Raw genomic sequence first — 13,573 nt, 5'->3', positions numbered from 1 at the left:
TTGTAGGTGAGTTTGTCTCACTAAGAGGCCTTCTTTTTTTTTCCCCCCTCCCACTGTTTGAAATAACTGTTTATAATTAAAGGGTATTATCAGACAGGTGTTTCATTGCCACCTCTTCATGCAGTCACAAAGCTAAATTTTAAAACATTTTGGCACATAATGCTTCTTTTTGTTTAATTTTCAGGACAACAGATCTCCCTGTCTCCTGAAATGAAAGGCTTTCTTTTTGAGGTTTCTTTCATAACTTGGTGACGAATAGACTAGTGATAGGAACCTTGCCCAGTTCCTTTAGAACACTGCCTACTTTCATTCACCTAATAGGAACTCAGAGAACTTTAGCCTTGACTTAAAGAGAATAACATGCTTTTCATCTGCCTGCCTTTGTGCATGACAACATTGCATTAGTTGGAAAAGTTCAGAGCTGTCAGTGGCTAATGCCAGATATTCTATTCCTAGGTGCCTGGAGCAGGTCAAAATGGACTGTTCAGTTTGATTCTTCTCCTACAGAAGGTACATCTGGGAAGGTGAAGACCATTAGCCCTAGTTTTAATGCATCTATAACTCATGGAGAAAGTGTGCAGTGACCAATCTGTAACAGGAAACTGATACCAAACTCATTTCACTTACTGGCATAAGCAGACCAAAAACTTTGGAGTGGGGGGTCACAGAAGTTATTGAAATGTACAAAGCTGTTAGACTAAGTAAGAGGCGAGGGGGAGAAGGGATGATAGCGATACAAAGTGTAATGCATACAGATATTGGGTAGATATTTTAAAAATTTATTCCTGAGGACCAGTGCAGGAAAATTGTGCCTGTACCATTCCAGAATCCATTGAAAACAACTTGCAACCTTAATGTTGTTGTAAACAACATGTTGTTGTTGTTTTTTTAAATGGCAGTTTAGTAAATGACAGGGAGCTTTATTGCAATAATCTATTTACAAAGGCTCTCTGCAGCAGGCCAACAGACACGTAAGTCCATGTTTTGTTTCACCTTGGATGTGAAAGTGCATTTAGAGTTGCAGAGAAGGAGATTTTTGAATTCTTGGCATTAGAAACAGGTCCTGGAGATGACAAGATGGCTTCTTTTTCATGGATGTTCAGATTTAAACTAAATATTTATCCTGACCCTGGCTAGAATGGGATAAGGCACTTAAACGTTTGCATCTGATCTCTACAGAACTCAGAAAGGAAAATACACATACCATTTCTGATAGACTACAGTAAATAAAAGCATTAAGTATGTCCAGATGTTAAGCCAGAATCAGAATTATAAACAGGAGAGTCAGCTAATGTTAATTCTTTGCTTTCTAGCAATTCAGGGAATACTTGTTTTAGCCATGAAAATAAACATCCCACACATTATAGAAAGTTCCAAGTACCTAACGTTAGAAGACAGAAATACTGCTAAACAAAGTCTTTTGCCTCTCTTCAGCAAACTCAGCCAAGAGCATTCACTTAGTGACTGAACTGTCAGTCTGAAAACCTTCAGTCATTTATGAGAGTAAATCTTAAGTTCCATTACTATAGGTTCTCAAAGCTGCATGTGCAGTACTGTTTTAAGTTGTATTGAGTGCAAGAAAAATAATTCTATCTACAGATAATTAACAGTGACATGTTGTGAAAAAGGCATGTTCTTTTCCTGCTAGGTTCATTGTTTATGAAATCTAGAACCTAGGTTAGATTAAACTTCTTTCTTCCTCCAAACCAGTGTAACTTAAAATCATTTTGTTCTTTTACAGCAAACAACCTACAGTATGTTAATTTGCTGGAGAACACAGGAAAATCAAAGCAGTTTTCATATAATATGAGATCAACTATTGCTGCAAAATTGAAAAACACAAGACTCAAACATTAAGCAAATGGAACGGTTAGATCTTAAAGAACACTTTCCTGTACAACTGGTATTTTTTTGTAATATAAAAATCTCTTAAGCTACAATAGGTATTGTCAGTTTTGTATTTATCTTAGCATTACATACCAAGCAGATTTCAGGGGAACTGGAGTCATTTTGTGTGCAAATTAGCTTTTAAATGCAGCAGTTAATTTATTTAGTGACAGGATGAAATCTGAATTGCATTTGGAAACAGAAAATTAAGCGCTACGACTGGCATTACAATAAGGTTGCAGTAGCTCAACCTTCCTAAAGTTTCCCATTCTCAAAAGTAAGTGTTCTGAATGTGTTCATTAAATGTAATTTCAAAGGAGAGGAAAACTGTGCTAAAGATGCAACAATTCTGAAAGACTGCAATTAGATTTCACCCTAAATTTATTAAATGTATTTCACAACCTAAACAGGAAAGAAAAAACAGTGTTCATATGCTAATTTTATACCAAAGAAACAAGTTCTGTCTTTGCTTGCTATGGATTTAGAGGGATAAATAGAAATGTTGACAGGAAATTTTTTTATATATATATTTTTATGTATATATACATATATATGTACGTATACACATATATACACACACACACACATATATTTACTGAGAGTGAAAGATTCAGTAAATAAACTTTCTACAGACTGTGTTTTTTTACTTATCCTTTGATATAATCACCATTTTTTCCTCATTATTGAAATAATTATCTTTTTATACCTGCACAAGAGGAATCTTCTTTCTACAAAAGAAAAGAGAAGATGAGGCACACTCTGGAAGGAAACTCAAGTCCTTACAATAGTTTTGGAACTGCCTATGCAAAATATTTATGTTGCAGAAAGTCTCTGAAACTAGAGCTATTTGTTTTTATTTTTGGTTACTTCATACTTTTAAAGTATATTATATTCTAACCTCTTCCGTAATTGTAATACATAGTTATATTACATAATCATAAATTTTTAATTAATACGATGCTTAGAAATAATAGGTGATTTGGAGTCAAAAAAATCTCCTACTTTCTCTACTAGCACTTACGCTTCAAGGAGATTGGATTTGCCGTAGATGACCCTTCACTGTGGTCACCACACCTACTAACACAACTGTCAGTAAAGTAGTATTTCCTTGCCTAAAGAGAAAGTTGAGAGATGCAGTTCTTTGTAAAATTTTTATTCTGAGTTTCACTTACAAAAAATTGACAAGCTTTGTTCCAACATTTTCTAATCAAAACTACATAGATGTAAATGCTTTACAATAATGTAGTTCCACCTCTTTAATATACCGTGCTTATAGGGCCAGGTCCTTGGGTATGAGAAGCAAGGTAGATGTTGAAACAGTAATGGAGGTCTGTTAGCCATTGCTCTTCAACTTCACCACTCTTCAGTGTCTAGGAAAGAAGGGGAAGAACATAAAGCCTAATGTCACCAACAGTAAAGTTTTGTAGACTTTGTTTATACAGTTAACTAGTCACTCTCTTAAAGACTCAAAATAGCCTTGTTCACCTGCACACAGTGGCATCTTTTTATTTTAATAATGAAACGCGGTATATCTGTTAATACTGAAATAATAAAATGTTACTGTTTGGTATGCTTAGTCTGCATTACATTATGAAGTATATGAATTACATTAAAGTATATGAATTACATTAAAGTATATGAATTACATTAAAGTATATGAATTACATTAAAGTATATGAATTACATTAGATGTGCTCTCCTTACTCTTGATTACAGTGACTTGCTTACTTCCCAATGCTTCAATTTATAGTCAATAGAAATATAAATGAGCATGGTTCTACTTACAGCAGAACAGCTCAGTGCCCCAGTCTTCATGAGAACTGCTACCAACAGAACACCATACACAACAGTCCGGTAATTCACTCCACTTTAGCATAACTGGTTAAAAAAACTCACAAAATCCAAACCTCATACAGTGGAACACCACAAAAACTGGCTAAGCCATTTTAAAAACAAAAGGAAGCCAATCATATTTTCTGTTAAAAAATTTGCAAGATACTCTTACCATCTCTGAGGTAAGAGTCTAATGATGGTTCTTTTAAAAGCTACTAAAAGATAGGTGCATCTTACTTATTCAAACCTGTGGGGCACACTAACTCACTGCATTCAAAACTAGTATGATGTCTGAGAACACTGCTTCAGATACGTTTCCTGACAAGGAAGCAATAGTAATAATAGCATATTTTTTAATTTACCTCTCTAAGGACTTATACACTTGAAAGAATGGATTTTTTTTGCCATACAGGTTTGTGAGAGCTTGTCTGATTGCGCATCTTAGTGCACACAAGCACCCATACTCCAATAAACAAAAAGAACTAGTCTTTTGTCATGCAGATGGATTAGATGCAAGCTAAACTTGGTAACTGTCTCATCTGTGAGATGAACACAGCTGTTCAGACAAGTAGCAGCCTACTATGCAGGCTGCTCTGCCAAGACAAAGGATGACCAACTTTTGGCTTTATGATGTCTCTTTTCCAGGCCTTGTAGTAATTTTTAAATATAAACATGAAGTATAGCTGTGTAGTCTCTAGGAGACAGCAAGAAGTAATACAAATTCATACCGTAATGTCCTTGATAATCTGTTGCACTAGAAATTCATTTGTCGCCATATGGCTCCTGAGCTGACCATGTTGCATTAGTAAGCGAAGCAACTGAGCAATAACAGGCAGTTCTTCCTGACAGATCCTGCTTACTTGAAGACTTTGCAGCATCAGTCTCAACAATCGGGGAAGGAGTGCTAATGCAGAAATACATGATCCCCATAGCAGATCCCTAAGAGGAAAACAGAACAAAAAATTTAAATAATCAGAGACGTTTATTCCAAGTATGCTTCTGTGACTTAACTTCACATCTGTACCAAGAAACGCGCCTTTATGGTAAAGACAGTAGTCATGATTATATTTACAAATGATAAATGTTAAAGCAGTAAATCTGTACCAGAAAATATTAAACTTAAAAGTATTCTAAAATTTTGTTCATTGCAGGAAAAAAAAAAAAGCTTCAGGATATAAATGTTGCTGAAGCGCTTACACAGTGTAATCTCAGCTTGATGTAGCAGAGAAGCTTTTTTTTATTTCATTTATAATTCTGGTACACCTGAATCTTTAAGACTTATAAGAAATCAAACAATAAAATCTGCTTTTTGTAATATTTATGTTATATATAGTTTAAGGGAAGGAAGAATCTAGTGTTAAATGTGTATCTTAATTTTAAGTGAGCTTTGAACAACAATTTTCTGTATATGGAACAGTTACAGGAAAAAAGTTGTTTGAATTGTTTTTAAAGACATTTCTGCTGAAGAGCTAAATAAACTTATTTAAATCTGATATCTGTTTCTTTTTTAATCAAATGCATTGTCAGTCTATAAAATGATGCCCGAGCTAAAGCTCAGGAATATTTAAGTTAGTGTATAAACTTATAAAGTCAAATCCTTGACATATTGCTTTTCGGTGTATCCACAGAATCAGTAAGGTTGGAAGGGACCTCTGTAGATCATCTAGTCCAACCTCCCTGCTCAAGCAGGGTCACCCAGAGCATGTCAGACAGGGTTGCACCCAGGCGGGCTTTGAATACTCCAGAGAAGGAGACTCTGCAGCCTCTCTGGACAACCTGTTCCAGTGCTCTGTCGCTCTCACAGGAAAGAAGTTGTTCTTCACATTCAGGCAGAACTTCCTGTGGTTCAGTTTGTGCCCACTGCCTCTTGTCTTCTAGTATGACACCACTGAAAAGAGTTTGTGCCTGTCCCCTTGACACCGTCCCTTCAGGTACTTATAGACATTGATAAGATCCCCCCTCAGTCTTCTCTTCTCCAGGCTAAAGAGGCCCAGCTCTCGCAGCCGTTCCTCATAGGGCAGATGCTCCTGTCCTCTCATGAAACCAAGGTTAAATCTAAAGATTAAGGTATAAATATCTGCCTTTCTAAAGTCAGTACTGTTCTGACATCATTTCTGTTGGGATGAAAGCTTCTTCAGTTGCATTTTTAAATAATTCCATGTAACCTTACAGATGTGTTTCTTAAATCCAAATGCTATTTCAGTTTAAGAAAGGAAAAAACAGGGGAAGGTCTGTCTTTTCATTTTACATCTCCATACACTTGTGGTTTTAATGGCAGAGACAATTAAAGCAATAAGAAAGGCAACATTACCTTTTCTGTACATGTTCTGCATCCTCTTTGTCTAAAGTTAGCAGAAAGTACAAAAGACTATAACAACAAGAGGCTAAGAACTTGTGCAGATTTTCATTTAGGATGCAGGCTTGATCCAAAAGCTTATTTATGGCACACAGAACAGATCCAGCTGTGCTATCAGGTATTACAACCAATCCAACCTGTATTGAGGGAAAAAAAAAAAGTTTATCACTTCTTACAGAATTTTTTGCTTATATACAAGCATGTCTGGAGCAGAATTTCTGTCTCACTAGAAATATTATTTTGTTTCTGAAGTCAATCAATGCTCCTGCATTTTTAGAAATCCCTGTTTTCCTTAGAAATGACACCCATATCAAAAGAACGGGGGAAACCACATGTTATATCCTTGTTAAACAAGGCCTGCCTTATTCCTTTTATTACATTTTGCAGAGATGTGCAAACAAAGCATAGGTAAAGTCAATCAGCAAATCAAAGTGCTTGGTGGTATACCTCTTCCTTGATTAGTATAAAAGAAAGAGATAGTCTTGTGCCTTTCTCAATGAAATGAGGAATTCTTTTATTTTCCCCTACTTGAAAATCCCAAAGCCAAAAGCCTGGAATTTAGAGCCACTTCCTTGTCCAGGTCTTTCATAGGGAAGAATTTAAAGACTCCATCCCTTCTTAAAATTCCTACAGAATGTCAGCCTTTCAGAATGCAACCGTTCTTGCTAAGAAAACAGGACAAAATCTAGAATCAGTTCAAGAGCACAGATCTAGGCTATCTTCTGAGCAACTTAATGCAACTCAACTACTTGACATTTCAAAACAAAACAAAACAAAACAAACAACCTCACTCAGATTACCATGCAGAAATTTTAAAAAGCTACTCCAAAGCCAAAAAGCTTACTTCCTAACCCACTGGATTTCAAATAAAAAGTTATAAAGTAGGCAGCTAACAGCAGCTGTAGCAAGGTAAGAAACCAACATCTTCCTTCCATCTCCTCTAAATAAGCATTCCTCTCAAATGTATCCAAAAAGAACATAATGCTTTGAGCCAATGCTTTGAAAGATGTTACAGACATGCACAACAAGAATCTTCCAGACAGAATAGGTCTTTCCTTTTAAGCATGTATCATGGGACAGAGCAGCCTTTCCATGTCTTGAAACAGCAGTGTAGGGGGTCAGTGAAGTAGAAGAAAACTCTGATTTATTCTCCAGAAAGAAAAGTACCTACTGGATAGTTAAGAGGGTTAGTCTTAGAAATCCAACATGCTTGACAGGAATAAGAGTATTATGAGCCGAGCTAAATGAAAGCTAATGGAATATATGCTGGGCCCACAGCTGGGGTGATCTTCCATGTTGTTAAAACTACAATATAATCTTGAGTAAGAATCTTATAGGCATAATAAATAAAATAATTTGGAAAAAAGATACCTTCTTTTGGACAGAGGTGGTGAATTAAAAAGTAATTTAATTTTTGAAATGCTACTTGTAACTATGTTAGATGTCTGTCCTCATATATTATTAATATTGTAAAACCATAAAAATCACACATTGCTAATGTGGCACCATTTATCTCAACAAAAAGCTACTTTTAGGAATGTTAAGTCTCATTTGCTCCACACTAATTTTTTTAAGCTATCAACTACAGTTTGTTTGCTTAACAAAGTAGGCTGTTACTTACTAACTTTTAGGTACAAGCTAACAAAATACAATGTATTTCATTAGTATGATTACTTGTAGGATGGTTAAAAACAATTAAAGGCTCAAACTTCTTTATATTTCCAATAAAAACATTGGAATATCATCTGATGGGACATTAGTAGAACTAATGCAGAGAAACCAAACCCACATCACCTAGACTTGAGGATAAAATGCTCTAATCATCAAGTTCTACAGAAAAGAAAAATCAGAAAGCATTACAAAAGATACTGCACAGGAATTTTATTTCCTTTAGATTTCTAGGTTGTTGAAACACATAACAGCAGAAGCCTCCAAAAGGTAAAGGTAAAAAGAACCCTCAAAAAAATCAAGATATGAAGAACAAATTCATCCCTAGAAATAAATATATTGAAGAAAAAAAGAATAGTGAAGACACACTGAGGTGGTCTCCTGGTAAGTCCGGTGTACAATTTCCTACTATTTGGTGAGGACTGATCATACTGCAGAAGATTATGGTGGTCCACTACATAGACTGGTGCAACCTGTAAGAGGTAGTCCAAGTGGGTTAGAGCAACACCCTTCTGGCACATTCCTGACAGAGCTCTTTATCACTATCCCAGCTGACACACCTGTGATTGAACCAACAAAGGGGGAAAACTGATGGGTGGAGGAACGACACTTACTGTGCCAAGCAACTACTTTCCAGGTAAGTCAATCATATAAAATGACAGTTCTGAGACCCAGGCAAAGTTTGACACAAGCTGTCAGAAATATGAGTGCGCCCTAGACCAGATAACCCCTAGAATGCATGTGACAGTGCCCAGGGTCTTTGCATGGAAGTCACAGGTGCATGTGGAACTCTGCTGGAAGACAAAAAGCCTACAGTCACCCCGCAGCACATGATTGCCAAAGTAGGAGGACAGCATTTCCTCTTCATATTGAGAAGTCAAAGAGCACAACAAATTCTCATCCCAAGTTGACCTGACACCAGCTAGTTGCAGTTTTGGATTTAGCAGATGACACTTCTGTGTTGCAAAGCTGGACTGCAACTGTCAGCAAGATCTTGCTGCATTCTAGGCAGGGAGGTACCAAATAACAAATTCACCAAATAATGATGATCTTGACATATTATAACCAACCACAAATAGGAAATAACAACACTGAATAAAAAAGCATCCTGAAGATCTAATTAGACAGTCTCTCAACACCGATGCCAGTCACCAAAACTGGAAGATGCTATGAATACACACATTTCAGTTTATGCAAATCCAGTAAATAAGGTAGCTCAAATAAGTTTCAGTACAGGATGTTGCCTACACATGGCCCTCCTTTTCTGTTAAGTGATTCAGCTACTGTCATCAGCATATTAGAGATCCTGGGGCAGGAGACTAGTTAACTATAAAAATTCACAACCAGAAACGCAAATACCACTTAACATTTTGCTTTCAAAGGCCCAAGCTGATTCTAGGAGCAGTAATTTAACTAAAACCTCTACCTCAAAAAAGGAAACCTAAAAAACAGAATACAGTTAAGGATGAGCCATTTCCTATGGAAACTTTGGGCTAGGGTTTTTAGGAAGGCCTCAATACAGTGAATTGTGAATACTTATTAGCTCACAGAACTGTTTCAGTAACAGGACATACAAGTCTTTCCTCTTACCAATAAGTATCAAAGATAGCCAACCTTCAAACTCTGCCTCTGAGAATTCTATAACCTAGTACTGGCTTTGGTATCACTATCCTGAGATTAAGCACTAGGATTTGAAGGAGAAGACAGCCTGTAAAACTCATTTAAAGCTGCTAGTTGCTCTTTTAAGAAAAAAGAAAACTTTCAATTATGGTTGTCCTTGTTTGAAAACAAGCTGAAGTATCCAAAAATCAGAGGGAAAAAAAAAAATATATATATATATATACACACACACACACGTTTGAATACTAAAAAGTCAGATATTTTCAAACTCCACTAATTATGTTTATAATTTTTGCAAATGCTGAAATTATACATGTAACATATGAAATATATAGAAGAAATGGTTTTGAGGGTTAATCAGACTATTGCAAAATTCAGTATGAGCAAGTTAACATAGAAAACAATGTTACTTACCAAATATTTACAGATGCCAGTCTGGAGAATGTCAAAACACTGACTTTGTGAAGGTATAGTGGACAAGCTGTGACAGATCATCTGTTTTAATAAAATAAAATAAAATTAAGTACTCTAATAAACATCCCCTGTATATTCATACTTTATTGATAGACCTAAATATAAAGTATTTATGGTGACATAGCAGTTTTGCCTCTAGAAGAATTGATTCTTTTCAGGGTATAATAACAACATTGTCAATGTAACTTGTTCAATGTTTAAAGAAAGACCTATCCCATTAGTTTTGTTGTTAGTGGTTTTCTTCCAGGGAAGGAGAGAGGGAGGAGATTCACAAATCCAGAATGATATCAAATGTTATCAGTTGACAGGAACTCTTAGCAAAACTACTTAAAGAAAACCCATAAATGTGGACTCATGTCTCTTTTTCTGATTTCTCCTGTGTTTTTATTAACAAACTGTATATTAAGAATTGTTAGGTAAAGAGTTGAACAGGAACCCATGAAACGCTATATGGCCCCAGTATAGGATAGACAAGAACTTGATCTGCTAGTAACCCATACTGCAATTCGGGGCAGATCACTTTGTTCCTCTTCCCATCTATTGTACTAATATGCTAACCTTTCAGAGCTGGGATCATCTTTGTTTATGTACACTGCTTATCACACAGGAGTGTAAAATGAAGCCTCTAGAAGGCAACATGAACAGCACTATTAGAACAAGTACCATTATTTGAACATTAGCTGCTAACTATAAGGAAGATCAAGAAACCAATACATGGGTAAAAAAAAAACCCCTGTCCTTAAAGAAATCAGAAAGTGAATTAACAAGATCAGAACTTTGAGGAATGCATGAATTCAAGTCCCCAAGTTGTACTAATACCTTGCTGATTGAAAAAAGAACTACAGAAAGCTTTTATGGAATGGTGTGAACTGAGTTATAAAATTCTGTAATACTGTCATGGCTTTGAAGTGTCAGCTGATTCAGGGCAGGTCAAGATACCTAAGCAAGAAAGGATGATAAAATAGAAATCATCATTCACATTGCATCAAAAATAATAGCTTCTACTGTTTCCAGCTGAAGAGGGACCCCAAAGAAAATTTAGGGAAAAAAATGGTAAGATTATAGTTCTGTAGTATTATATAATTCAATCCAAATTAACATAGACAAGACAGTGTTGGTTAAATTATCAACAGAAACGAAGAAGCAGCATCATTTATGGTGATCTTAAAAAAAAAAAAAAAAAAAAAGGAAAAAAGAAAAAGAAAAAGAAAAAAAGAAAAAAAAAGTCCAGCCTTTTTCAAGGTTACAGCTCACACATGCTACTAACCAAATTCATAGAACATAATATTCAAAACTTATTAGAACACTGCTAATGTATAAATTTTTAAAGTATGTTGTGTGCCTAGTTGGACTCTACTCAGGAGACAGTTTTGTAGATACTCTTGTACTGAACACCTGTACTATGTGTTTATTTAATAATAAACCATCATTATTATATTGTGCACTACATCCTAGACATGGTAGTGTTTTTGTACATTGCAGTTCGGAAGTGATAAAATATGAAGTACTCTGGCATTAAAATGTAACCTCTTTCTCAACTGTATTTCATTCTTTGACATTGCTAATATCTGAATATTTTTATTGCCTTTCTTGGGATTTTTCCAATCTTACCTAGCATTTTAATGAGTAACACAAATGTAAAACTACACTGATTAAACATGCTGGCTGACACCTCAAAGTTGAGAGATACTGCCAAGACAGGAGGACTGGATTAACCTATAGAAAAGATCATGAGTCTGATGATGAAAGTAACAGATACCAGAAAAATTCAATGTAACAAAATGAAATAAAAACGCAAGGTTATACATTTGGAGACCAATAATTCTGTATGCAGCTAGGAATTTTAACAGTTGAAAATGAGGAGCACATTCTGTGCATAACAAGTGATCACAAGATGGTTATGATACAACCAAGAAACATGCAAATGCCATTCTCAGATGTGAAACTAAACCACAGTAGAAGTAGACAAGTTCAGTACTAAGTAAGATCCTAACACAATCATTTGTAATCTGCAATGCTGTGCACAACAGGAGCACTCATTTTCAGGAAAGATAAATTCAAACTGAATCAGGTATAGAAAAACTACACAAAAAAGTAGAGAGCCTATCTTACAGATTTAAATGGAAAGGACTCCACCTGTTTAGGCTGACAAAACTATAGCTGAAAAGCAGTATTACTGTTACTTGCAAATATGAAAAAGGAAAAAACTAATGCAAGAAAATAGGTATTTAAGCTAACCAAACAACAATAAAGAAAAACTGATGACCACAGCCACTTAGGAATATAGTCGAGATGGAAACTAGGAAGGAAGATTCTGAAAGGTTTCAAGGGGAAATGCAGGCATAAAAACAAATTTCACTATTGCTCTTAAGACAGAGCTCAGTAAGTTCCTGAAAGCAGTATGCTACATGTGTTTGTAACAAATGGCACGAGATGGAAGAAGTTAGATTTTTTTTTTTTTTAATATACACACCTACCCAAGGTCAGCAAATTAAAGACATAGGAGGTAAGCCAGCCAGACTGACCTAACAAACCTTACTCTTCATCTTCAACTCTGTGTTGAAGACGAGTATTAACACTTGACCCTTAGGAAGAGGTGTGCTCCTAGAATAATCTTACCAATTCATAAAAGTTTTCTCTTAAGAAATATTCTTGGAACTTGTCATTAAACAGGTTCAATTTATTGGCAATCACATTTTTCCAGCAGTGACAAGGAGAACATATACCATAGCATTGTACAGGGGCTTGTTTGCTTACTTAAAAGAGTTGTGGCAGTATGCGAAATGTTTGGAAAGTTATTTTTTCATTTTTTAAGTCTTTCTGATTCTCAAAATAGAACAAACATTCTATACATCCAGTTCTACTTTGGTAGTATTAGGTGAGAGTGATTACCCTTTTCACCTCTGTAAATTAAGTCCCATATGAAATGTTTTCCATAGCAACTCTGTTATAAAGTGTTAAACATAAATTAGACATTGAAATGAAAAGCAAAAAGCATTGATTATCACAAAAATTAGCATTTTTTCCTGACAACTTATTTTCCTTAGGCAAGGGTTTACATGTTTAATTTCTATGATACAAAGTCACAGCTGATTATTTTATATTTGATTAGCCTTTATCACATTTTTGGCATATTCATAGATTTATTTTGGACTAAAGCCAGAGTGATTTTGTTTCAGAGTATTACTGAAAGTGAATGGGCAAAGAAATGAGCATTTAAAATCTTAATATTTATGGCTTTTTGAGATAAGCATCTTACGACAGGTTTGGTTGGGATGTTTTTCTTTTTTTTTTTTATTTAGTTCTATTTGAATGTCCACTTCAGTAAATTAAGCCAAAACTAAAGAAAAGGATACTCTTCAATACAGGGATTAACTGTTACCATTGTGCAGCAAATGCTGCATAATTCATTGGCAATTTTTCAAACCAAAAATTGCCTGCCTGATCAGGCAATCCCAACTACCTATCACGTAATAAGCCACATAATTAAAACAGCATGTTCCCTATGGGTGTTTCAGGCAATCATTACTCAACAGATCTCCTTGCCTGCTGTACTAGGATGCAAAAACTAGCCAAATAGAAAAAAAGCAGGAAAAGCCCAGGGGCACTTCTTACTTTCTGGAGATCCTAATGCCAAGGAGTAGACTGATTTTGACTGGAAGGTAGCTGTCTGAAAGCCAAAGGCATGTGTGGATACTAGAGTGCATACAGCAAAGGAACATTTGGCCCCCTGAC

General features: G+C 35.4%; 2 protein-coding genes across 11 annotated transcripts in view; one reads left to right on the top strand and one right to left on the bottom strand.

Moving 5' to 3' along the window:
• Positions 1 to 5,184, top strand: part of INVS (inversin) — a 108,555-nt gene extending 103,371 nt beyond the window's left edge. For 7 of the 8 annotated variants that reach the window (XM_062569724.1, XM_062569729.1, XM_062569727.1 and 4 more), the window contains 2 exons: positions 457 to 510; positions 1,742 to 5,184. In XM_062569724.1, coding sequence (XP_062425708.1) covers positions 457 to 510; positions 1,742 to 1,857 — 170 coding nt within the window. In that variant the 3' untranslated portion in view covers positions 1,858 to 5,184. Of the gene's footprint in view, positions 1 to 456; positions 525 to 1,741 lie in introns of all 8 variants that reach the window. The other variant, XM_062569725.1, reaches the window with a different exon arrangement.
• The window catches only part of TEX10 (testis expressed 10), a 59,911-nt gene continuing 48,803 nt past the window's right edge, over positions 2,466 to 13,573 (bottom strand). For all 3 annotated transcript variants that reach the window (XM_062569732.1, XM_062569731.1, XM_062569733.1), the window contains 4 exons: positions 9,779 to 9,859; positions 6,032 to 6,213; positions 4,449 to 4,659; positions 2,466 to 3,257 (listed from right to left, as the gene is read on the bottom strand). In XM_062569732.1, coding sequence (XP_062425716.1) covers positions 3,144 to 3,257; positions 4,449 to 4,659; positions 6,032 to 6,213; positions 9,779 to 9,859 — 588 coding nt within the window. In that variant the 3' untranslated portion in view covers positions 2,466 to 3,143. The remainder of the gene's footprint in view (positions 3,258 to 4,448; positions 4,660 to 6,031; positions 6,214 to 9,778; positions 9,860 to 13,573) is intronic.

This window comes from Rhea pennata, chromosome 2 (assembly GCF_028389875.1).
Source record: "Rhea pennata isolate bPtePen1 chromosome 2, bPtePen1.pri, whole genome shotgun sequence".
In the NCBI taxonomy this organism is placed as follows: Eukaryota; Metazoa; Chordata; class Aves; order Rheiformes; family Rheidae; genus Rhea; species Rhea pennata.
Note: the sequence above shows the minus strand (reverse complement) of the source record. Positions and strands in the feature narration are given on the sequence as shown.